Genomic DNA, 27,264 nt, shown 5'->3' with positions numbered 1-27,264 from the left:
TAGCCTGTTCCCTCTGCTACCACATAGCAAGCGGTACCGGAGCACCAAGTCTAGGTCCAAGAGGCTTCTAAACAGCTTCTACCCCCAAGCCGTAAGACTCCTAAACATCTAATCAAATGGCTACCCAGACTATTTGCTTGCCCCCCCCCCCCCCCCCCCCTTACACATGCTTTTCAACCGTTCGCTGCCTGCACCCGCACGCCCGACTAGCATCACCACCCTGGACGGTTCTGACCTAGAATATGTGGACATCTATAAGTACCTAGGTGTCTGGCTATACTGCAAACTCTCCTTCCAGACTCATATCAAACATCTCCAATCCAAAATCAAATCTAGAGTCGGCTTTCTATTTCGCAAGAAAGCCTCCTTCACTCACGCCGCCAAACTTACCCTAGTAAAACTGACTATCCTACCGATCCTCGACTTCGACGATGTCATCTACAAAATAGCTTCCAATACTCTACTCAGCAAACTGGATGCAGTTTATCACAGTGCCATCCGCTTTGTTACTAAAGCACCTTATACGACCCACCACTGCGACCTGTATGCCCTAGTCGGCTGGCCCTCGCTACATGTTCGTCGTCAGACCCACTGGCTCCAGGTCATCTACAAGGCTATGCTAGGTAAAGTGCCGCCTTATCTCAGTTCACTGGTCACGATGGCTACACCCACCCGTAGCACGCGCTCCAGCAGGTGTATCTCACTGATCATCCCTAAAGCCAAAACCTAATTTGGACGCCTTTCCTTCCAGTTCTCTGCTGCCTGCGACTGGAGCGAATTGCAAAAATCTCTGAAGTTGGAGACTTTTATCTCCCTCAACAACTTTAAACATCTGCTATCCGAGCAGCTAACCGATCGCTGCAGTTGTACATAGTCCATCGGTATATAGCCCACCCAATTTACCTACCTCACCCCCCATACTGCTTTTATTTATTTACTTTTCTGCTCTTTTGCACACCAGTATCTCTACTTGCACATGATCATCTGATGATTTATCACTCAAGTGTTAATCTGCTAAATTGTAATTATTCGATTTATTGCCTACCTCCTCATGCCTTTTGCACACATTGTATATAGATTCTCTTTTTTTCTACCATGTTATTGACTTGTTTATTGTTTACTCCATGTGTAACTCTGTGTTGTTGTCTGTTCACACTGCTATGCTTTATCTTGGCCAGGTCGCAGTTGCAAATGAGAACTTGTTCTCAACTAGCCTACCTGGTTAAATAAAGGTGAAAAAAAAACTGTTATCTATGCATAGTCACTTTAATAACTCTACCTACATGTACATATTACCTCGAATAACCGGTGCCCCCGCACATTGACTCTGTACTGGTACCCCCCTGTATATAGCCTCACTATTGTTATTTTACTCAACAAAAAGAAGAAGAAACTGCATTATGAAGCCAAGATCAATGATATAAAGAATGATGGGAAACAGTTTGGAGTACTTCAAATGAAATCATGGGCAGAAAGACAAATTCAACTACAATTTTCATCGAATCAGATGGCTTATTCATCACAAAACCATAAGATTACTTAATTGGCAAAGTGGGCAAACTTAGGTAGAAAATGCCAACAACGAACAGTGAGCCATCGTATTCATGCATAAAAAAACAAATAATGAAAGAAAAGCATTGCAAGTTTGAATTCTGTAAAGTTAGTGTGGGTGGAAAATGTTGTTATCGATCAATAATGACAAAACTCCTGGCATTGACAACTTCTACTGAGGATGGTAGCTGACTCTAGCATTTGATTGTAAGGAATTCTAGGTCAGGTAAACAAAAGGACTTCAGTTCCTGTATGTTGTTGAGTCGTTAATCATGAAGCATACAGTGCCGCCCTTCTTCTTCCCAGAGAGATGTTTATTTCTGTTGGCGCGACGCATGAAGGATCCCGGTGGCTGTACAGACTCCGACAACATATCCTGAGAGAGCCATGTTTCCGTGAAACAGAGAATGTTATAATCTTTAATGTCTCTCTGGAAAGAAACCCTTGCCCTAATTTCGTCTACCTTGTCTAGAGACTGGACATTGGTGAGTAATATACTCGGAAGTGGTGGGTGGTGTGCACGCCTTTGAAGTCTGACCAGGAGGCCGCTACGTCTACCTCTTCTGCGGCGACATTGTTTTGGGTCGGCCTCTGGGATTAGATCCAATGTCCTGGGTGGTGGTGCGAACAAAGTATCCACTTCGGGAAAGTTGTATTCCTGGTTGTAATGTTGGTAAGTTGACGTCGCTCTGATATCCAATAGTTCTTCCCGGCTGTATGAAATAACACTTAAGATGTTCTGGGCTGACAATGTAAGAAATAATACATAAAATAAAATAAAAAATGCATAGTTTCCTAAGGACTAGAAGCGAGGCGACCATCTGTCGGCGCCATCTTGCTTGTGGTTGAAATACTGTCTGCTTGCATACAGTGTCAAAGATAACGCATTACACAGGCTTTGCATTTTCTCAAGAGATGCTGAAAGAAATCAATTCTATTTCTCCACTGCTGTTCCAGAGACAAAATTATATAATTTTACTGCAAGAAATGCATAATTCTGCAGAAGTTAATATTACGCTACATGTGAGAGGTTATAGGCCTACAGTCAGTGTCCAGATTTCAGTTACTATTCAATTTAGGAATATTCTGTTTATTCATGGTTACAGATATACTCGTGAGCAGGATATCAAAGTTGCATGTTAACAGATTATCCTGAATAAGACCTTACGTGGGATATGAGTTACTATCTGGAATACTGTAAATGCTAGCTAGCAGGCATTCAGGGTGGCAGGTAGCCTAGTGGTTAGAGCTAGTAACCGAAAGGTTGCTAGATCGAATCCCCGAGCTGACAAGGTTAAAATATGTTGTTCTGCCACTGAACCAGGCAGGTAACCCACTAGGCTGTCATTGTAAATACAAATTTGTTCTTAACTGACTTGCCTAGTTAAATAAAGGATAAATAAAAAATAAAATAAAAATGCCCACAGGTAACATTGCATCGATCATTTAGTAGCCTACTATAACAAGTTATGCCCAATACCACTGACTACATTAAATAGCCTAAATAAATAAATACAGACAAGTAGGCTAGATACTGCCCTCCTGGGAAAAAATGAATGTATCATTTAAGAAAATGGTCTATTGGAATTATATTACAGCTTATTCAAAACAGACCTCATTATAATTCATAACATAAAAAAATATTCAAGACTTATGTGCATAATTTCCATGCCAGTGATGATAATTTGTTGCAGGAATGGTCAGTCATCTAACTACATAATATCAAAGCATTCTTTATTGATACACCATGAATAAACACTGTCAGTGCTGCTATGGAAGGGACAGCCTTCTAGCATCAGTGAACTGTGGCAGTAACCCGGCAGCTGTCATCATCTGTCAAAGTTGATACCATACCACGACGTATGCACATGAAACACTACCTACCTGCAGGACCTCAAGCACCGCTTCAATTTTCACCAAGCAATCAGAGGGACTCTAATCCGAATAAGTTAGATTTTCTCTCAGAAAACCGACCATCACAAGGACTTGGATTGAATTATTTTGCTCATCTGACTTTCAAAACGTGTGGCTATAAATCATGGAGCACTAAAATGGAGAGGAAGAAAAAGGTGTTAGTGTTCGAGTAAGTATTACTTCTTTGTTTTTGTATACAGTTGAATAGTATTCTGAAGTTATAATAAAGTAACACACATTTAGGCTATAGGACCTACATTGAATTATGTCAAGTATAATTTAATTTGAAGTACACAAATATTTATGTGATCATTTTGTAAATAACATTACTAAACATGGTTTAATGTTCCACCACATAGCTTCAGACTTATGAATTAATGATAACATTGATACACACACACAGCTCTCCCAGGATGATATAGATTTCATCACATGCCAGGTGTACTCAGAGATACTGTGTGGCAGAATACAAATGAATGGACATTTTATCTTCCCTTTACATGTATTGGACTATATTGTCTCTAGTTTTACAATTCCCTCATATATGTTCTTGAACTATGACTTTGACACTCATTATAAATGTTTCCTAACCATTTATATATGTTTTTTCCAATGTCAAAGTCTGATTATTTTCAGTGGTGACAAACCATTTTTCTGTCAGTTTCTCTATTATGTAGGTGCTATTGTGACTGTGAGTGGCACAAGAGCTTGTGTGTATTGTCTCTGTGTGTATGAGTGTGACCTTACCCACTACATTGTACCCTGTTCTCCAGCACTTTCTCTCTCTCTCTCTCTCTCTCTCTCTCTCTGTGTGAAATTAGATCACCTACCATGATCGAAGAATATTACCACAAAGAAACATCAAAATTCAAGTACATTTTATCGTCTCTCTCCTTTCCTTTTTTATTGACTGAACATATTTTTCAGAGAATAGTTACGACAATACCATTTGGGTAAGGCACAGATATGCATAGTAGGAATGCAGTCAATAGCAGAAGGATAACTATAGCAGTGTTTCCCAACCTTGAGTACCTCCAACAGTACACGTGTTTATTATAGCCCTGGACAAAACACACCTCATTCAGCTCATTGAGGGCTTGATGATTATTGTTACAAGTTGAATCACGTGTGCTTGTCCATTGTTACAATACAAATGTGTACTGTTGGTGGTACTCGAGGACCAGGGTTGGGAAACACTGAACTATAGGGTCTACTCTCAAACAGATGGTGATGGGGGGTGACATGGTTTCATCCATGTTTCTTCTTTCAGAATTTGTGGAAGCATGATGTGGGATGGATAGAAAAAGTGCAACCTCTACAGTGAGTAACGTTTTGTGTGCGAAAGTTTCTTATTTTCACCTCAATTGTCTTTGGCATGATTAATATGTATAGGCCTATATCTATCTACTGTATGTCTATGACACTGTTGACCTTCATCTTAGCTACTATATATGGGGCATGTTGGGAGATAGACCCTTATATGGATGGGAACATTTTGCTATTAGGATTTAATTTTCTTTAAATACAATTATTATTGTTATTATTTTTATTATTAAATGTCTAACTAATTCCCTTGAGGACTGACTTAGTTGAAATTATCTGTCTGTAGAGTGTGCAACTGCCATTCTCAACACAAAGTCTAGAAATAAGAAAACTATTTGTGATTCATTAAAATAAGTAAATACATGTGCACTCACCGATGGTTAAGTTTATTTTAAACTTAAACCAGTAGCAGTAGTCACAAACACTGATGTGCTTTAGGGTATAACTTTTGTCAGTGTACATGTTCCTCTGGTGATATAGAGGTTAACCCAGGCCCTGTGTGTCCCCAGGTGCTCTCATTTGCGGACTTCTGCAACCGTAAAAGCATTGGGTTCATGCATGTTAACCTCAGAAGCCTCCTCCCTAAGTTTGCTTTATTCACTGCTTTAGCACACCCCGCCAACCCTGATGTCCTAACTGTGTCTGCATCCTGGCTTAGGAAGGCCACCAAAAAATCTGACATTTCCATCCCTAAATACAACATTTTCCGTCAAGACAGAACTGCTAAAGGGGGCGGAAATGCAATCTACTGTAGAGATAGCCTGCATAGATCCGTCATACTATCCAGGTCTATACCCAAACAGTTCGAGCTACTACTTTTAAAGATCCATCTCGCCAGAAATAAGTCCCTCACTGTTGCCGCTTGTTATAGATCCCCATCAGCTCCCAGCTGTGTCCTGGACACCATATGTGAATTGATCGCCCCCCATCTATCTTCAGAGTTTGTACTGCTAGGTAACCTAAATTGGGATATGCTTAATACCCCGGCCATCCTACAATCTAAGCTAGATGCCCTTAATCTCACACAATTATCAAAGAACCTACCAGGTACAACCCCAAATCCGTAAACATGGGCACGCTCATAGATATCATCCTGACCAACTTTCCCTCTAAATACACCTCTGTTGTCTTCAACCAGGATCTCAGCGATCATTGCCTGCGTCTGTTATGGGTCCGCGGTCAAACGACCACCCCTATTCACTGTCAAACGCTCCCTAAAACACTTCAGCGAACAGGCCTTTCTAATCAACCTGGCCCTGGTATCCTGGAAGGATATTGACCTCATCCCGTCGGTAGAGGATGCTTGGTTGTGCTTTAAAAGTGCTTTCCTCAACATCTTAAATAAGCATGCCCCTTTCAAAAAATGTAGAACTAAGGACAGATATAGCCCTTGGTTCAATCCAGACTTGACTGCCCTTGACCAGCACTAAAACACCCTGTGGCATACTGCACTAGTATCAAATAGTCCCTGCAATATGCAACTTTTCAGGGAAGTCAGGAACCAATACACACAGTCAGTTTTAAAAAGCTAGCCTTTGCTTTCCTAACAGAAATGTGCATCCTGCAGCACTAATTCCAAAAGGTTTTGGGACACTGTAAAAACCATGGAGAAGAAGAGTACCTCCTCCCAGCCGCCAACTGCACTGAGACAAGGAAACACTGTCACCACTGATAAATCCACAATAATCGAGAATTTCAAGAAGCATTTCTCTACGGCTGGCCATGCTTTCCACCTGGCTACCCCAACCCCGGACAACAGCTCTGCACCCCTCGCAGCAACTGCATGAAATGCATGCTCCTCAACCGATCGCTGCCCGCACCCGCCCGCCTAGCATCACTACTCTGGATGGTTCTAATTTAGAATATGTGGACAACTATAAACACCTAGGTGTCTGGCTAGACTGTAAAGTCTCCTTCCAGACTCACATTAAGCATCTCCAATCCAAAGTTAAATCTAGAATTGGCTTCCTATTTCACAACAAAGCCTCCTTCTGTCAGGACCCGGTTACGAACTCGGGTCTCCGGTGAGAGAAACAGTCACTTATCAAACTGAGCCACTAATAGTCGGCAGAACCCAGAAGATGAGGCAGACACAGCAGTACTTGAGACGGTGTTTTAATAAAGTAAAAAGGAAAGTACTTCAGACAAAAATATAAATCCACAACGTCAAAAGTAATTCCAAGAGAAAAAAGGTATATCCACAAAAGTGGTAAGCACAGCAGGGAAAAAACCTCAAAAGAAAAATCAAAGAAAATAAATGAGAACAAAAACAGAGTACCTCAAGAGAATCAACATGGCTGGGTGCTAACATTCAAACACAGAGCAAAGAACTGAGGAAAACTAAGGGTTTAAATACATACAAGGGAAACGAGGCACAGGTGAAAATAATAACTGGAAATAAGGGAAAACAAAAGGGTCAAAAAAGCCCAATGGGGGCATCTAGTGACCAAAACCAGAATAATCCTGGCCAAATCCTGACACCTTCACTCATGCGGCCAAACAAACCCTCGTAAAACTGACTATCCTATCGATCCTTGACTTCGGTGATGTCATTTACAAAATAGCCTCCAACACTCTACTCAGCAAATTGGATGCAGTCTCTCACAATGCCATCCGTTTTGTCACCAAAGCCCCATATACTACCCATCACTGTGGCCTGTATGCTCTCGTTGGCTGGTCCTCGCTACATATTCGTCGCCAAACCCATTGGCTCCAGGTCATCTATAAGTCTTTGCTAGGTATAGCACCGCCTTATCTCAGCTCACTGGTTACCATAGCAGCACCCACTCGTAGCACGTGCTAGAGCAGGTATATTTCACTGGTCACCCCCAAAACCAACACCTCCTTTGGCCGCCTTTCCTTCCAGTTCTCTGCTGCCAATGACTGGAACGAATTGCAAAAATCACTGAAGTTGGAGACATATCTCCCTCACTAACTTTAAGCGTCAGCTGTCAGAGCAGCTTACCGATCGCTGCAGCTGTACACAGCCCATCTGTAAATAGCTCATCCAACCAACTACCTACCTCATCCCCATATGTTTTTCTGCTCTTTAGCATACCCGTATTTCTACTTGCACATCCTCATCTGCACATATAACACTCCAGTGCAAATTTTTTAAATTGTAATTACTTCACTATTGGCCTATTTATTGCTATTTATTGCTTTACCTCCTTACTTCATTTGCACACACTGTATACAGATTTTTCTATTGTGTTGTTGACTGTACGTTTGTTTATCCCATGTGTAACTCTGTGTCGTTGTTTTTGTCGCACTGCTTTGCTTTATCTTGGCCAGGTCGCAGTTGTAAATGAGAACTTGCTCTCAACTGGCCTACCTGATTAAATAAAGGTGAAATAAAATAAATATACGTCTTTGTTACCTCAGAGTACATGAATATTGTATTCAGGGAGAAAGGGGTTACTCTCCTCATTGAACCCATAGTGATAGGAGAGAGTTTGATGGTTAAGTTAGCAGCGGTGACCTTAGCCCCTTACACATGTGGAGAGAGGTTGTGGTTTGTAAACCATTTGAGCGGTTTTCGATACTAAATAATAGTATGTTGATTGTAAATGGAGGCAATATCCTACATTGTTGATCATGTGTGTAAATCTTCTGACATCACTTCCTTTCCCTATAGATGGCCTCTAATGACCCCAACCCTCTTGACCCCCCTGGGACCCCCCAGCCTGGTGACCTCATTGAGATCTTCAGACCGGCCTATCAGCACTGGGCTCTGTACCTGGGAGATGGTTATATCATCAACTTGACACCTGTTGGTCAGTGAAAGCAGTGTGGACATGAGGGCAAATCCTAGCTTGAGTTCAAATCAAATCAAATTTTATTTGTCACATACACATGGTTAGCAGATGTTAATGCGAGTGTAGCGAAATGCTTGTGCTTCTAGTTCCGACAATGCAGTAATAACCAACAAGTAATCTAACCTAACAATTCCACAACTACTACCTTATACACACAAGTGTAAAGGGATAAAGAATATGTACATAAAGATATATGAATGAGTGATGGTACAGAACGGCATAGGCAAGATGCAGTAGATGGTATAGAGTACAGTATATACATATGAGATGAGTAATGTAGGGTATGTAAACATAAAGTGGCATAGTTTGAAGTGGCTAGTGATACATGTATTACATAAAGATGGCAAGATGCAGTAGATGATATAGAGTACAGTATATACATATACATATGAGATGAGTAATGTAAACATTATATTAAGTGGCATGTTTAAAGTGGCTAGTGGTACATTTTTACATAATTTCCATCAATTCCCATTATTAAAGTGTCTGGAGTTGAGTCAGTATGTTGGCAGCGGCCACTAAATGTTAGTGGTGGCTGTTTAACAGTCTGATGGCCTTGAGATAGAAGCTGTTTTTCAGTCTCTCGGTCCCTGCTTTGATGCACCTGTACTGACCTCGCCTTCTGGATGATAGCGGGGTGAACAGGCAGTGGCTTGGGTGGTTGTTGTCCTTGATGATCTTTATGGCCTTCCTGTGACATCGGGTGGTGTAGGTGTCCTGGAGGGCAGGTAGTTTGCCCCCGGTGATGCGTTGTGCAGACCTCACTACCCTCTGGAGAGCCTTACGGTTGTGGGCGGAGCAGTTGCCGTACCAGGCGGTGATACAGCCCGACAGGATGCTCTCGATTGTGCATCTGTAGAAGTTTGTGAGTGCTTTTGGTGACAAGCCGAATTTCTTCAGCCTCCTGAGGTTGAAGAGGCGCTGCTGCGCCTTCTTCACAACGCTGTCTGTGTGGGTGGACCAATTCAGTTTGTCCGTGATGTGTACGCCGAGGTGTGATTAGGATATGAATATGTTGTATGTGTGTCGTATTGGTGTTTTATGTATCGTATTTGATCTTACAGAATGTGAACGCTTTCAAATGCACTAACTTGCTCAAAACATTTGAGTTAAAAAAAAACACACGTATAACATGTCAACACCCCTTTGTGAATGTATTCAGCATTGTGAAAGGGTGGGATTCACTCAAATCCACATTTATCCATGCAAGTCTGAATGAATTCCAACCCACTCAATAACCATAATAATGCTATCCCTTCACACCCATTTAATAGTGTCTCCCTCCTGTAGATGAGAGTCAGGCTGCAGCCATCTCCAGTGTGAAGTCAGTGTTCAGTCGGAAGGCAGTGGTCCGAATGCAACTTCTAAAGGAAGTGGTTGGAGACGACTCGTACCGGGTCAACAACAAATACGACGACGACCGCACTCCATTGCCCGTCGATGACATCATTCAGCGATCTCAAGACCTCATTGGCCAGGAGGTGTCTTATGACCTGTTGGGCAGTAACTGCGAGCACTTTGTCACCTTGCTGCGCTACGGGGAGGGGGTATCTGAGCAGGTCTCTCAATCCTTCCATCTCTCTTTCTCGCACTCTTCCTGTCTCTATCTTCCTGTGTATGCTCTGTATTCTCTCTCTGTGTCTTCGCTGATGCCCAATCCCAAATCGATACCCAGCCACTCTCCATAGGTTTCAGTGTACAATCTTGATTTGATAATAGTTTACCGGTATTATACCTTCTTACAGATATTGTGGTATAAGCCACTATGTTGTCTCCCTTTCCACCACCATACACTTATAATTTCATGATACTATATTAGATGTTATTGTATTCAAGTTACAATTGTGTTTTTCCCGCGTCCACAGGCCACACGGGCCATTGGAGCTATCAGTTTGGTGACGGCTGCAGCAAGTGCCTTCTCTGTTCTTGGACTGATCAACACACGCTCCAGAAACAGACCCTTCTGAAGCCCCTCAAAAAACAGCAGCACTGTCCTGTGCTACTACCGTTCTGGGAAACAATCTTCTTTTGGTTAAGAGGATAGATGGATACTCATCTTTACCCACTGTCATAAAACATGGATGCAATGACCTTTTGTATCATCATTTGTATTGAAGGCCAAGCAGACAAAGTACTGTATACAGTAGAGATGTTGCCAACATTACAATTAATGCAGTATCTTGCTGGAGATACACATTTGGAGATGTTCAAAGGATTGGTTGTGTGAAAATGAAGTTAAAATGAATATAAAATGTAACAAAAGAAGAATCAATAAAGAACTGAAATAGTATCGCATCCATTACGAAAAAAGAATGCAGTTAGAGTGCAGTATAACTACAGTATGTTGCAAATACTACGTCCAAAGCAACAGTTTTTTTTACTGCAGTAATTTTGCATTGTAACTGCAGTTAGAGTGCAGTATAACTGCAGTTCAACTGCAATTAATGCATCCAAAATACCATAGTCAACTGCAGTTACTGCACTTTTACTCCAGTTTCAAAACCTTTTTGTAAGGGATGTAATCTTTATTCTTTATTATGTTGGAGGTTTGATTCTTCATATAATACAATCTTGTCAATCACAGACAGTTTAAAACATCATCTAAAATTCTAACATAAAAAAACGGACAAAACGAAATTAATAATAATCAAAAACAATGTAACGTGAATGTACTTTACATATACAAATTAAAGGCCTACTGTTTTTAGTTACAAAAACTCAACGTTTCCAGGCGTCAAACTGATATGTGAGTTAGATTTCATGCGCAGAGAAGCCATGTTACGTTTTAATGAAGATGGTTGACGATATGCGTCTGTCATATGTAAATCATAATATTCCAAAGGAAACGCACAATTTTCATCATAAGTGATCAACAACACCAGCAAACATGGGGAACAAACTCAAAGTTGGAAAGACCAGAAAATATAAATTCTACCACTTAGCAAAGGAAACAGGTAGGATCTGTCATCTTTCTCCAGACACATCGTGCTATTAGTATTCACGTTAGCCCCATTTAAATGGACTAACTAGCTAGCTAAAGATACAGAAAGCTACTCTGGCTGTACTGTGTGCTTCTGAGTTTGAGAAGATATACTGTACCTAATGTTGCCAACCAGTGATTCGGGTGCACTTGACCCATATAGCCATCAATACTCAATAACATAGCTAGCTAGTAGTTTGTAACTGGCTTTTCAGGGTTCTGATACAGTAGTTGAAGCCAGCTGGTTTGAAACAGCTAACTTAGCTATGTAGACATTGGCTTGTTATATGTGTTTAATACTTGCTTTCCACTCCTTCAGGATATCGTTCACGTTCTTCCTTTAAACTTATTCAGTTGAACCATAAATTCCAGTTCCTGCAGAAGTCCAGGGCTCTGGTGGACTTGTGTGCAGCTCCAGGTGGTTGGTGAGTAGCTAGCAGCGTCACCTGTAAAGTATTTCAATCTACACTCAAACCCTACTGAGTGACAGTCAAGTTTTACTTTAGCAATAGGATTGGGCGGCAGGTATCACAGCGGTTAAGACTGTTGGGCCAGTAACCGAAAGGTCACTGGTTCGAATCCCTTAGCTGACTAATTGATAAATCTGTCGATGTGCCCTTGAGCAATGCACTTAACCCTAATTGCTCCTGTAGGTATCTCTGGATAGGAGCATCTGCTAAATAACAACAAATGTTAATCATAGACCTGTCATGTTGTTGTTGTTGTTGCTTGTTATGAATAGCTGCTACTGTATTGTTTATATTTTGTTTACATTCTTTCTCTCATCATACCTTAGGTTACAGTTGGCGTCCAAGTTTATGCCCGTCTACAGTCTTATTTTTGGTGAGCCAAACCTCCTCTCTTCCACCACTAACGTAGTGCATTCGGAAAGTACCCCTTGACATTTTTAATATTTTGTAACGTTACGTTTGTAAAATTGATTAAATAAAATGTTTTCATCAATCTACACACAATATCCCATAATGACAAAGCAATTTATTTATTTTGCATATATATATATATATATATATATATATATATATAACATATTTACATAAGTATTCAGACCCTTTGCTATGAGACTCGAAATTGAGCTCAGGTGCATCCTGTTTCCTTTGATCATCCTTGAGATGTTTCTACAACTTGATTGGAGTCCACCTGGGGTAAATTCAATTGATTGGACATGATTTTCAAAGGCAACTAACCTGTCTATATAAGGTCCCAAAGTTGACAGTGCATGTCAGAGAAAAAAACAAGCCATGAGGTCGAAGGAATTGTCCGTAGAGCTCTGAGACCGGATTGTCGACGCACAGATCTGGGGAAGGGTACGAAAACATTTCTGCAGCATTGAAGGTCCCCAAGAACAAAGTCGCTTCCATCATTCTTAAATGGAAGAAGATTGGAACCACCAAGACTCTTCCAAGAGCTGGCCGCCTGGCCAAATTGAGCAATTGGGGGAGAAGGGCCTTGGTCAGGGAGGTGACCAAGAACCCGATGGTCACTCTGACAGAGCTCCAGAGTTCCTCTGTGAAAATGGGAGAACCTTCCAGAAGGACAACCATTTCTGCAGCACTCCACCAATCAGGGATTTATGGAGGAGTGGCCAGATGGAAGCCACTCCTCAGTAAAAGGCACATGACAGCCCGCTTGGAGTTTGCCAAAAGGCACCTAAACACGCTACGACCATAAGAAACAATATTCTCTGATCTGATGAAACCAAGATTGAACGCTTTGACCTAAATGCCAAGCGTCACATCTGGAGGAAACCTGGCACCATCCCTACTAGAGGTCGACCGATTATGATTTTTCAATACCGATACCGATTATTGGAGGACAAAAAAAGCCGATACCGATTAATCGGCTGATTTATATAAAAAAATATATATATATCATACACACACACACACACATTTTTGTAATAATGACAATTGCAACAATACTGAATGATCAATGAACACTTTTATTTTAACTTAATATAATACATAAATACACACACATACACAGCTCTGAAGTGACAATGATACTGAAGAGTCTGCTTAGGAGACAAATACTCTCAACTGTTTGAATAAAAATAGAGTTTAAGTTACCTGTGATGAATGTTGAAAACAAAAACTTTAATTTCTATATGCAGGAAATCCTATTTTAATAATGGGCATGGTAAGAATTGACAACCAAAGTGCGAGTCATAATTCCCATGACACCTTTTAGCAAAATCTGAAAAGCAGTTCCTTCATTTATTCCATAGGATATTTTTAGATTCACATAAAATAAGGTCTGTGTTTCGTGTAGGCTAACATCACCGTGCCAATTTTATAACTGTGTAGATATCCATAGGACAAGGTAACTCTGATCAATATTGGCTAAATATAAGCGAAGATACATTTTTTTGTAGAGTGGATTTATGAAAATGTTGACAAACGTTACCTTATCCTAGTGAGATTTACACGGGTATCAAAACGTCGAGGCGGTTTAAGCCTGCACGAAACACAGACCTTATTTGAAGAAGATCAAGACATTCTCTATGGAAGACATGAACGGTAAAATAACGAAGGAACCCCTTTCAAATTCAGCCGCAAGTTATTACAGGAATTATAACGCGTCGACTATTTCTCTCTAAACCATATACCTTTGACTAATCCGGAAACTATCACCTCGAAAACAAAACGTTTATTCCGTTCCGTATTTTATCTAACGGGTGGCATCCATGAGTCTAAATATTCCTGTTACATTGCTCAACCTTCAATGTTGTCATAATTACGTAAAATTCTGGCAAATTAGTTCGCAAAGAGACAGGCGGCCCAAACTGTTGCATATACCCTGACTCTACGTGCAATGAACGCAAGAGAAATGACACAATTTCACCTCGTTAATATTGCCTGCTAACCTGGATTTCTTTTAGCTAAATATGCAGGTTTAAAAATATATACTTGTGTATTGATTTTAAGAAAGGCATTGATGTTTATGGTTAAGTACACATTGGAGCAATGACAGTCATTAATTGATTGTTTTTTATAAGATATGTTTAATGCTAGCTAGCAACTTACCTTAGCTTACTGCATTCGCTAACAGGCAGGCTCCTCGTGGAGTGCAATGTAATCAGGTGTTAGAGCATTGGACTAGTTAACTGTAAGGTTGCAAGATTGGATCCCCCGAGCTGACAAGGTTAAAAATCTGAGGCAGAATGTTCCTAGGCCGTCATTGAAAATAAGAATGCGTTCTTAACTGACTTGCCTAGTTAAACAAAGATTAAATAAATGTGTATAAAAAAATAAAAAATAAACGGCAAATCGGCGCACAAAAATACCCCGATTTAATACCCCGATAACAATCCGATTGTTATGAAAACTTGAAATCGGCCCCGATTAATCGGCCATTCCGATTAATCGGTCGACCTCTAATCCCTACGCTGAAGCATGGTGGTGGCAGCATCATGCTGTGGGAATGTTTTTCAGCTGCAGGGACTGGGAGACTAGTCAGGATTGAGGGAAAGATGAACGGAGCAAAGTATAGAGAGATCCTTGATGAAAACCTGCTCCAGAGCGCTCAGGTCCTCAGACTGTGGCGAAGATTCACCTTCCAACAAGACAACAACCTTAAGCACACAGCCAAGACAATGCAGGAGTGACTTCGGAACAAGTCCCTGAATGTCCTTGAGTGGCCCAGCCAGAGCCCAGACTTGAACCCGATCAAACATTTCTGGATAGACCTGAAAATAGCTGTGCAGCAACGCTCACCAGCCAACCTAACAGAGCTTGAGTGGATCTGCAGAGAAGAATGGGAGAAACTCCCCAAATACAGGTTCGCCAAGCTTGTAGCGTCATACCCAAGAAGACTCGAGGTTGTAATCGCTGCCAAAGGTGCTTCAACAAAGTACTCAGTAAAGGGTCTGCATACTTATGTAAATGTGACATTTCAGTGTTATTTTTTTTTTAAGCATTTGCTAACATTTAAAAAAAACAGTTTTGCTTTGTGATTATGGGGTATTGTGTGAAGATTGAGGGGGAAAAAACAATTGTATCTATTTTAGAATAAGGCTGTAATGCAAAATGTGGGAAAAGTCAAGGGGTCTGAATACTTTCCGAATGCACTGTATACCAACTAATTCATTTTATATTACTACTATTGCAGTTAAACATGCTGTGATAGTTTTTTAAATGTCTTTCCTCTCTTTTCTCAGGTGTCGACTTGGTCCCAATCGAGGCTATTCCCAATGTGGTCGCTCTGACAGAGGACATCCTCACAGAGAAATGCCGACAGGTAGGTGCTTATGCTAAGGTCAGAGGTCAAATGAGTGTCAGTGTGTTACTTGACCATACAGGATGGTGTTTTAAATGGATACTACAAGATTCTGGCAATAATGAACTTGTGTGTTTGACGTCACTGCTGTTTTCGCCAGGCTCTGGAAGGAGCTCCAGACATGGAAGGTGCACATAGTCCTAAACGACGGAGCTCCAAATGTTGGAGCCAACTGGGTGCTTGATGCCTTCTCTCAGGGTAGGTAACAGCACTGATAACACCTACAGTTGCAGTCAGAAGTTTACATACACCTTAGTCAAATACATTTAAACTCAGTTTTTCACAATTCCTGACATTTAATCCTAGTAAAAATTCCCTGTCTTAGGTCAGTTAGGATCATCACTTTATTTTATGAATGTGAAATGTCAGAATAATAGTAGAGAGAATGATTTATTTCAGCTTTTCTTTCATCACATTCCCAGTGGGTCAGAAGTTTACATACACTCAATTAGTATTTAGTAGCATTGCCTTTAAATTGCTTATTAACTTGGGTCAAACATTTCGGGTAGCCTTCCACAAGCTTCCCACAATAAGTTGGGTGAATTTTGTCCCATTCCTCCTGACAGAGCTTGTGTAACTAAGTCAGGTTTGTAGGCCTCCTGGCTCGCACACGCTTTTTCAGTTCTGCCAACAAATTTTCTATAGGATTGAGGTCAGGGCTTTGTGAAGGCCACTCCAATACCTTGACTTTGTTGTCCTTAAGCCATTTTGCCACAACTTTGGAAGTATGCTTGGGGTCATTGTCCATTTGGAAGACCCATTTGCAACCAAGCTTTAACTTCCTGACTGATGTCGTGAGATGTTGCTTCAATATATCCACATAATTTCCCCCCCTCATGATGCCATCTATTTTGTGAAGTGCACCAGTCCCTCCTGCAGCAAAGGACCCCCACAACATGATGCTGCCACCTCCCATGCTTCACGGTTGGGATGGTGTTCTTCGGCTTGCAAGCCTACCCCTTTTTCCGCCAGACATAATGATGGTCATTATGGCCAAACAGTTCTATTTTTGTTTCATCAGACCAGAGGACATTTCTCCAAAAAGTACAATCTTTGTCCCCATGTGCAGTTGCAAACTGTAGTCTGGCTTTTTTATGGCGGTTTTGGAGCTGTGGCATCTTCCTTGCTGAGTGGCCTTTCAGGTTATGTCGATATAGGACTCGTTTTACTGTGGATATAGATACTTTTGTACCTGTTTCCTCCAGCATCTTCACAAGGTCCTTTGCTGTTGTTCTGGGATTGATTTGCACTTCTCGCACCAAAGTACGTTCATCTCTAGGAGACTGAACGCGTCTCCTTCCTGAGCGGTATGACGGCTGCGTGGTCCCATGGTGTTTATACTTGCGTACTATTGTTTGTATAGATGAACGTGGTACCTTCAGGTGTTTGGAAATTGCTCCCAAGGATGAACCAAACTTGTGGAGGTCTACAAATTGTTTTCTGAGGTCTTGGCTGATTTCTTTAGATTTTCCCATGATGTCAAGCAAAGAGGCACTGAGTTTGAAGGTAGGCCTTGAAATACATCCACAGGTACACCTCCAATTGAGTCAAATGATGTCAATAAGCCTATCAGAAGCTTCTAAAGCCATGACATCATTTTCTGGAATTTTCCATGCTGTTTAAAGGCACAGTCAACTTAGTGTATGTAAACTTCTGACCCACTGGAATTGTGATACAGTGAATTATAAGTGAAATAATCTGTCTGTAAAAAATTGTTGGAAAAATGACTTGTGTCATGCCCAAAGTAGATGTCCTAACCGACTTGCCAAGACTATAGATTGAAGACAGCATCGTTCTAGGAACCTCATAGCAGCAATTAAATTCAAAACAGGTGCTTCCGTACAGAACAGAAATCAATAAGGAATTTTGGTCGTTCTACGCAAACTCATATTCCTCTCAAGGGAAGCTCGACAAGCAAAAGCTGGAACGCTTTTTGACAAACTTAAAACGACTTCAGTTACCAGAAAAGGACAAAGCAATGCTAGAACAACCCATTGAGTTACAGGGGATCTTACTAGAGGTGTTCAAAGACTCCTACATGTCTTCAACACTTCCTCCCTCGGTGCACATAGTCGTTATTGCTTTAAATTCACAAGATTGGGAAAGTACCTCTGGCTCCAGGCAACTATACCCAATTTCTCTCCTCCCCTCTGATGAAAAGGTGCTGGCTAAAGGACTTTCTAGTAGATTGTCTAAGGTAGTGGGTATTATCATTAACCCGGACCAGTCTGGGTTCATACCACAAAGATTTAGTATCGACAAACTTAGACGACTAGTCACCCTACAGTAGCCTATGCAGGACAACTTCTCCCAAGTATTGCTTTGTCTCTCAATGCCAAAAAGGCTTTTGATGGTGTTGAATGGGAATATTTTTGATGTAGATAAACATATTTGGATTTTGTAATCATTTTATTTAATGGATTAAGACTTTATATGATTCCCCATCTGCCTCTGTGTTAACTAACAGCCTCCTCGCAGAGCCCTTTGTGCTTCAACGTGGGACCAGAATAGGTTGCGCATTGAGTCCACTAAATCAAATTGTATTTGTCACATGCGCCGAATAGAACCGGTGTAGACCTTAGTAAAATGCGTACTTACAAGCTCTTAAACAACAATGCAGTAAAAAAAATAATTTATTTTTATTTTTTATGCAGCAACAAAATAACAGTAGCGAGGTTATATACAGGAGGATCCAGTACAGTCAATGTGCGGGGGCACCGGTTAGTCGAGGTGATATGTACATGTAGGTAGAGGTAAAATGACTATGTATGGATAATAAACAGAGAGTAGCAGCAGCGTAAAATGGGGGGTGGTTTGGGGACAATGCAAATAGTCCGGGTAGCCATTTGATTAACTGTTCAAGAGTTTTATGGCTTGGGGGTAGAAGCTGTTAAAAAGCCTAATAAATAAACAATATATTCAACAACAAAAAAGCAGCAGTGCAGCGCTCCTGGATGGACAGCATGTGCTGATCTCACTCCTAGCATATACTATATTTTTATCCATGCTCCATGTAGAAATATAGTACCCTCTACAAAAGTGTTCCTCAGAAGAGGTAAGGAGGAAGAGGCCATAAGAAATGTGTAAGAAATACAGGTGGAGACTGTCGGATGGAGAGAGCAAGCAAGTGTACAGGTTAGAGGGAGAGAGTGGAGGCAACGGGGTAATGGTGCGCGATAGAGGGATGGAGAGGGAGTAAACGAGAGAGAGAGGGATTACCATCATTCACGTTGCACTCGATCATTCCCTCTATTGTACAGGCAGACAATGAGGGCCATGGGTAGAGGGTTTATAAAGGATAGACTCACGCAGACAGCAAACCACCCAGCACAGAGACAGCATCCAACAGAGGTATCTGCAAACGTTCCTATTTTTTGACATGGATATAAATGGACTATATACAAAAACACATTATAGCAATAAGAATATGAGGGAACTGCTCTTTGGAGACAACTCACTTTATATCTTTGGTTTGGGGCCCATTCCTGTTATTTAAGTTATTTAAATCAAAAGAACAAATATAATTTAGAGTATAAATGGGCCAGTTAACATTTGATTTAGTTTTTGGTCTTCGGATGAATTGAGGCTGCTGCGGGAATGAGAAATGGCAACTGTGGAATATTGTACCCTTTTTTTCACCACCGAACGGCTTGGATATTTCTTCACACCATATCTTTTTACATTGCCCTTCCAGCAGGGTTCCAGCAGCAAATGGTGGATTGTTTGGTTCGGCTCAGTAGTTTGGAAAGGGTATTGGTACCCCATCACGCTGGTCACAGAGCAACATGCTGACACAGATCTATTGCTCAGTATTAGGAGATTAGTTGTGATGCGCTGGGGGAATTAGTTGGAAACAATGGTTTGAAATCAGCCTGTACAGCACTCTCATTGACATGCAGTCCTTTTGGTTAAGTGCTTTGTTTGGTTTGGCATAATGTGCAGGTTTTTGCTTTTGTTCTTGGTGGCTCTTGATCAGATAGGTGGAAATATGCGTTCAAAAAATGTTTAAATGACATTTTAATGGATTAGAAATGGAGTTTCAACTTGAGCAAGCTTTTTTTGCAAAGATGCTTTGCATGGTGACTAGAAGTGCAGTTGTTGTTTGCGTGCTTATATTTGGGTAGGTGGCACAACCACATGCCATTAAAACTTGACGTATCTGCTCTAAAGCCTAAAAAGGTGTTAGGGTTGACTTCCAAATGAAGGACCTGCTTGAACTTCAAAAAACGCATCCTTCCTTCAGTTCTTCCTTCAAGCATAATCACAGATTAGTCTGAACTGCTTTCGCCTATGAAAGTATGTCAGATAAGACCCAAGGAAAGATGCATTTCATAACATTGAGCTCAAGGCTGTTTGCAATTCCACCGTTGTAATGTTCACCCCAACACATGTCCACCCGTGCCCCCCCCCCCAGCATTATTTTTGTTACTCCCTCACCCAGTCTTCTATCCAATGTATGCCATAAGTTCGAAGCATGGTTCCTTCCTTCTGATCTGTTATACAAACAGGTGGTAAAAACTCAACACACTTTTTAAAAGTAACAAATGTTATCCTCCACTTAGAGATGATTTTGTTCAAGCTTGTATATGGTTAGAGTGATACATAGTGATGAACTCTTTCAATATATATTTTTTTTACCTCAAAACAGTTGCGGTGCATTTCGGAGGACTGTGCTATCCCAGGCTTCTCCTTGATGCTGTACACTTTAGCAGGAGGGGGCACACTTTGTGGTGTGGCCGCCCTCGTGCTCCTCATAGTCTCCACGGCGACCGACTTCTGGATGCAGTACCGCTACTCAGGCGCCTCGGCCAACCAGGGCCTCTGGAGGTTTTGCATCAATCACAAGTGCCATGCCCACACCATCACTGTGGGTGAGTAGTACAATCTACCTTTAACTAATCATTTAGGATCCACTCTATGAATTGTTCTTACTTTGAGGGGATTTTGGCATGCAAATAAGAGCATGCTACCTGGGGTCCATTGATTCTCAGTGCTTTTTTTGTTGTCAATGCTAATGTGGCTAAGGCAGATAGTGGCTATGGTTATTTATAAGCTGGGTGGTTTTGAGCCCCGAATGCTGATTGGTTGACAGCCGTGGAATATGAGACCGTATACCACGGGTATGACAAAACATTTATTCTTACTACTCTAATTATGTTGGAAACCAGTTTATAATGGCAATAAGACACTTTGGGAATTTGTGGTATATTGCCAATATACCACGGCTAAGTGCCGTGTTCAGGCACTCCGCGTTGCTTCGTGCATATGAACAGTCCTTCGCCGTGGTATATTGGCCATATACCACACCTCCTCAGGCCTTATTGCTTAAATATACATGATTTTTCTTGGCCCATAAACTACTTTCAAGGTAAGGAACTACAAAGTAATTTTGTATTTTTGGTGAACTACCCCTTTAACCTCAACTCTTGTGATCAAGAGCCATATATTTAGAATATATGGCTCTGTTTTTGGCCTAACCACTAAAACTGACCCTGAACGATAACGTTTATGAATAGCCTATAGAGAGACTGTAAGGTGAGTCAAATTATAGATACACAAAACTGCTATTTGGATTTTATGAATCACACATAACTACAATACACATGTAGGCCTACATACCAACCTAGAAATAACACTTTTGATAGCTACAAAGGAGATTTCTTATCAATGTTAATATAGTAAAGTGTTCGGACCCCTTGGCTTTTTCCACATTTTGTTACGTTATAGCCTTATTCTAAAAATGGATTAAATAGTCCCCCCCCCCCCCCCCCCAATCTACACACAATACCCGATAATGACAAAGCAAAAATATTTTTTAATATTTTTTTTGCGAATGTATTAAAAAAAGTGAAATCACATTTACAGTATTCAGACCCTTTACTCAGTACTTTGTTGAAGCACCTTTAGCAGCGATTACAGCCTCGAGTCTTCTTGGGTATGTCGCTACAAGCTTGGCACACCTGTATTTGAGGAGTTTCTCCCATTCTTCTCTGCAGGTCCTGTCAAGCTCTGTCAGGTTGGATGGGGAGCGTCGCTGCACAGCTATTTTCAGGTTTCTCCAGAGATGTTCGATCGGGTTCAAGTCCGGGCTCTGGCTGGGCCACTCAAGGACATTGAGACTTGTCCCAAAGCCACTCCTGCATTGTCTTGGCTGCGTGCTTAGGGGTTGTTGTCCTGTTGGAAGGTGAACCTTCGCCCCAGTCTGAGGTCCTTAGTGCTCTGGAGCAGGTTTTCATCAAGTATCTCTCTGTACTTTGCTCCGTTTATATTTCCCTCGATCTTGACTAGTCTCCCAGTCCCTGCCACTGAAAAACATCCCCACAGCATGATGCTGCCACCACCATGCTTCACCGTAGGGATGGTGCCAGGTTTCCTCCAGACGGTTTCATCACACCAGAGAATCTTGTTTCTCATGGTCTGAGAATCCTTTAGGTGCCTTTTGGAAAACTCCAAGCGGGCTGTCATGTGCCTTTTACTGAGGAGTGGCTTCTGTCTGGCCATTCTACTATAAAGGCCTGATTGGTGGAGTGCTACAGAGATGGTTGTCCTTCTGGAAGGTTCTCCCATCTCCACAGAGGAACTCTTGAGCTTTGTCAGTGACCATCGGGTTCTTGCTCACCTCCCTGACCAAGTCCTTCTCCCCCGATTGCTCAGTTTGGCCGGGCGGCCAGCTTTCGGAAGAGTCTTGGTGGTTCCAAACTTCTTCCATTTAAGAATGGGGACCACTATGTTCTTGGGGACCTTCGATGCTGCGAGAAATGTTTTTGTACCCTAGCCTAGATCTGTGCGTTGGCATTCCTGTCTCGGAGCTCTACAGACAATTCCTTCGACCTCATGGCTTGGTTTTTGCTCTGACATGCACTGTCAACTGTAGGACCTTATATAAACAGGTGTGTGCCTTTCCAAATCATGTACAATCAAATGAATTTACCACAGGTGGACTCCCAAGTTGTAGAAACGTCTCAAGGATGATCAATGGAAACAGGATGCACCGGAGCTCAATTTCAAGTCTCATAGCAAAGGGTCTGAATACTTATGTAAATAAGATATATATATTTTAGTTTTTGCGCAAAAATATAAACCTGTTTTTGCTTTGTCATTATGGGGTGTGTAGATGGATGAGGAAAATAATTAATTTAATCTATTTTAGAATAAGGCTGTAATGTAACAAAATGTGGAATGTCAAGGGGTCTGAATACTTTCCGAATGCACTGTATATGACGTTGTCCTCTCTGCACAGCCTTCTGGGATGCGACGAGGGCCTTCATGCTGCTGGCCGTGCTGAGCTGCTTCGCTGGCGTGGTGCTGGGCCTGAGTGCCTTCGCCAATGGCACCAAGAGCAGGAGGGTCCGGATGGGGGGCATCGCTCTGCTCCTCTCAGGTAAACACCAGGGGCCGTATTCATAAAGAGTTGCAGAGTAGGAGTGCTGATATAGGATCTGTTTTGGATTTTAGTTCACAATGAATAACATTACATGGACATGGGGGACCTGATCCTAGATCAGCACCTACTCAGATGCTTTATGGATACCGGCCCTTATGTGAAAAGACAGGAAATGTGAAAGCATGGAAGGCCAACAGGGGGTTTGCCTTGACCTGTCCAGTTCCTTCAAGGAGAAGACACCAGTTTAGACAATGGAAGTAGAAAGTATGGGATAGTGGACCAGTCAGAAAAAAAATATATATACATATAATAATCAGGAATTACATTTTGTAGAATTGTATAGACTTGAACAAACATCACCATTATTTAAAAAAACATCTGTCTTGGCCACATCAACATGTTTCTCTCTTTTGCCCCACCACATTTTCTCTCATCCCTCAGGTTTTCTTGCTCTGTTAGCTCTGGCCATCTACACTGGCGTGACTGTCAACTTTTTTGGCAAGCGCTTCCTCAATTGGCGCTTCTCCTGGTCCTACATCTTAGGTTGGGTGGCCATCATCTTAACCTTCGTTGCTGGTAAACTCCTCTAATAAACCCGTTGGTCTTTAAAGGGATAGTTTGAGATTTTGTCAATTAAAACCCTCTAGAGTCTAAGCAGGGTGGGGAGCTAACATGGAATTGTTTTAAGTTGGTCATACCAAGAATCATTTAGCTATTTGATTTTGAGTTTTAGGACCCCTTAAGTTATCAAATATATATATATATATATATTTTTTTTTGCCCATAGAAACGCCAGTGGTGGAAAAAGTACCCAATTGTCATACTTGAGTAAAAGTAAAGAGACCTTAACAGAAAATGACTCAAGTAAATGTAAAAATCACCCAGTAAAATACTACTTGAGTAAAAGTAATTTGTTTTAAATATACTTAAGTATCAAAAGTAAATGTAATTGCAAAAAAAAAAAATGTATAAATCCTCCCATTCTTTATATTAACCAAACTGCACAATTTTCTTGTTAACTTTTTATGGATAGCCAGGGGCACACTCCAACACTCAGACATAATTTACGAACAAATCATGTGTTTAGTGAGTCTGCAAGATCAGGAGGCAGTAGGGATGACCAGGGACATTCTTTTGAGATGTGCGTGAATTGGACCATTTATGTCCTGCTAAGCATTCGAAATGTAACAAGTACTTTTGGGTGTCGGGGAGTAAAAGTTGTCAAAAAATATAAATGGTAAAGTAATGTACAAATACCCCCAAACAACAACATAAGTAAACTTTACACTACTGAGAAATGCATTGAATAACAGCTTTGTATATGCATAAACAGATAGTTCCCAAAAACATTTTAAAGGAAGTTTGTTCTAGATCTGAAAGATCAGGAAACTTTTTAAAAATGTAAATGCATTTAACCTTTTTTTTTTGGCACAAAACTACCTTCATATATACTTCCATTCATAAAAAAAAATCTGGTACCGGTCTACCTCTTCCTAGAGCAAAACAACCGATAAGTACGTGTTAGTGTGTAGCCCAAATGGTTCAGACGCTACAGACAGATGTTGCAGATCAGATGTACTGACTTAGAAGAGTCCCGTGTTCGTGAAAGTCTCATCTTTCCATATAGGGGTCCTAATAGTTTGTGGGCCAAACCGTTCAGACGTTTGTGAGAAGACCTATTTTCGGAACGTCTTATGGTCTGACAAACACAGCTCTAGCTCTGCCACATTTCACCGCAGATGTGGAGGGCGACATCGGCGGATGTAGTGGATTGAGACGCAGCCCATGCAACAACAAAAAAACATCTCTAGCTTAAACTGCTGGATTTTGATGGGGATATCTTTGTTATTATGCAAATTGGATTTCTCAGAACCGCAGACAGACTCTAGAGGGTTAAGCACTTTTTTCTACTTATACAGAGTACATGCAGTTTGAAGGATGTGGAAGGTAGCTTCCGGTAGCTGCTCCTATAGACTTCCAGGCATTGCGCCAATGCTAGTTAACAGTGGCTCCAGAAACTACCTTCAAACTGCACGCAGCCAGAAAAATGGTATCCATGAGTTCACCGGACTTTAATCTCAAACTATCCCTTTGTGTTTAAGATGCTTTGTACATCAGCTACATTACAATATACAAGCTGGTTGAGAGAATGCCAAGTGTGTAAAGCTGTCAACAAGGCAAAGGGTGGCTACTTTGAAGAATTGTTTAACACTTTTTTGGTTACTACATGATTCCATGTGCATCATTTCATAGTTTTGATGTCTTCTATTATTCTTCAATGTAGAAAAATTGTTTGTTTAAAAAAAAAATGTTTTTGAATGAGTAGGTGTCCAAATGCTTGACTGGTACTGTACAATCTGGTGTTACTGTTGTAGTGGGGTAAGGATCAGCTGCAATCCATTGATTAGCAACACTCACCATCCTTCAATGTACATACTGTATCTTCTGTGGTTAGGACGGATCCAACTTCTGCCGCCAACGGACAGTGCTGTAGATATTGTGTCTAGGTCCCCTGGGTTAGCTGTGTTGCAACTAGCTTTTCAGGCTGTCCAAATTCAGACTTTAAAAGAAGTCCCTCACAGCACAGGCTCTTGGAATATTTTCAATGTTGTGACTCATCCATTTCATTGTTGCTTGATCTTTCAGGTGTGTTCCAACTCTGTGCCTACCAGAAGAACATTTCAGAACCACCTCCTAACGTTCAAGAAAGCTAAATGGAGCTCATCTTTTACTTGCGCAAAAAAAAGAAACGATCAACCTCTAGTCTTTACCATTACCATTGATAGCAATGTGACCACAACAAGGGAAACTACCCTTGTCCTTTGGCAAAATCTACTGAACAGAATAAATAGGAATATTTGACTGCGGCCTGGTCTCTTTACTTCATTGCTTACACATCTTTTGATCTGTTTTCCGGGTAAATGGACAACGAAGCCACCTTCCAGGTCACAGAGTGACATCCATAAGCCTGGGGCATGGTTTCAAGCGATGTAAACTCAGGAAAAAATAGACAAGTCCCTTTTTTAAACACTGTTTCCCATGCTTGTTCAATGAACCATAAACAATTAATGAACATGCACCTGTGGAACGGTCGTTAAGACACTAACAGCTTACAGACGGTAGGGAATTAAGGTCACAGTTATGAAAAGTTAGGACACTAAAGAGGCCTTTCTACTGACTCTGAAAAACACAAAAATAAAGATGCTCAGGGTCCCTGCTCATCTGCGTGAACGTGCCTTAGGCATGTTACAAGGAGGCATGAGGACTGCAGATGTGGCCAGGGCAATAAATTGCATTGTCCGTACTGTGAGAGGCCTAAGACAGCGCTACAAAAGGACAGGGCGGATAGCTGATTGTCCTTGCTGTGGCAGATCACGTAACACCTGCACAGGATCGGTACATCCGAACATCACACCTGTGGGACAGGTACAGGATGGCAACAACTGCCCGAGTTACACCAGGAACGCACAATCCCTCCATCAGTGCTCAGACTGTACGCAATAGGCTGAGAGAAGCTGGACAGAGCTTGTAGGCCTGTTGTAAGGCAGGTCCTCACCAGACATCACCGGCAACAACGTTGCCTATGGGCACAAACCCACCGTCGCTGGACCAGACAGGACTGGCAAAAAGCGCTCTTCACTGACGAGTCACGGTTTTGTCTCACCAGGGGTGATGGTCGGATTCGCGTTTATCGTCAAAGGAATGAGCGTTACGCCGAGGCCTGTACTCTGGAGCGGGGTCGATTTGAAGGTTGATGGTCCGTCATGGTCTGGGGCGGTGTGTCACAGCATCGTTGGACTGAACTTGTCATTGCAGGCAATCTCAACGCTGTGTGTTACTGGGAAGACATCCCCCTCCCTCATGTGGTACCCTTCCTGCAGGCTCATCCTGACATGACCCTCCAGCATGCCACACTGCTCTTTCTGTGCGTGATTTCCTGTCAGTGTTCTGCTATGGCCAGCGAAGAGCCCGGATCTCAATCCCATTGAGCACGTCTG

General features: G+C 41.6%; 2 protein-coding genes across 3 annotated transcripts; both read left to right on the top strand.

Moving 5' to 3' along the window:
- The first annotated feature begins 3,334 nt into the window (after window positions 1-3,334).
- plaat1 (phospholipase A and acyltransferase 1) lies at window positions 3,335-10,573 on the top strand. Of its 2 annotated transcripts, XM_055862222.1 has the most exons (5): window positions 3,335-3,634; window positions 4,736-4,785; window positions 8,426-8,564; window positions 9,897-10,165; window positions 10,472-10,573. In XM_055862222.1, the coding sequence occupies exons 2-5, from the start codon at window positions 4,759-4,761 to the stop codon at window positions 10,571-10,573; spliced, it is 537 nt and encodes a 178-aa protein (XP_055718197.1). In that variant the 5' UTR covers window positions 3,335-3,634; window positions 4,736-4,758. The 2 variants fall into 2 exon arrangements, with proteins under 2 accessions (XP_055718197.1, XP_055718196.1); XM_055862221.1 differs by having other exon boundaries at window positions 9,897-10,542.
- Window positions 10,574-15,990: 5,417 nt separating this feature from the next.
- Window positions 15,991-26,133, top strand: LOC129811071 (lens fiber membrane intrinsic protein-like). The gene is made up of 5 exons (XM_055862220.1): window positions 15,991-16,080; window positions 20,531-20,753; window positions 23,123-23,263; window positions 23,708-23,842; window positions 25,913-26,133. The coding sequence occupies exons 1-5, from the start codon at window positions 16,042-16,044 to the stop codon at window positions 25,978-25,980; spliced, it is 606 nt and encodes a 201-aa protein (XP_055718195.1). The 5' UTR covers window positions 15,991-16,041; the 3' UTR covers window positions 25,981-26,133.
- Window positions 26,134-27,264: the final 1,131 nt, after the last annotated feature.

The sequence above is a fragment of the Salvelinus fontinalis genome, chromosome 14 (assembly GCF_029448725.1).
Source record: "Salvelinus fontinalis isolate EN_2023a chromosome 14, ASM2944872v1, whole genome shotgun sequence".
Classification (NCBI taxonomy): Eukaryota; Metazoa; Chordata; class Actinopteri; order Salmoniformes; family Salmonidae; genus Salvelinus; species Salvelinus fontinalis.
This window is presented reverse-complemented; position numbering and strand designations above follow the sequence as displayed.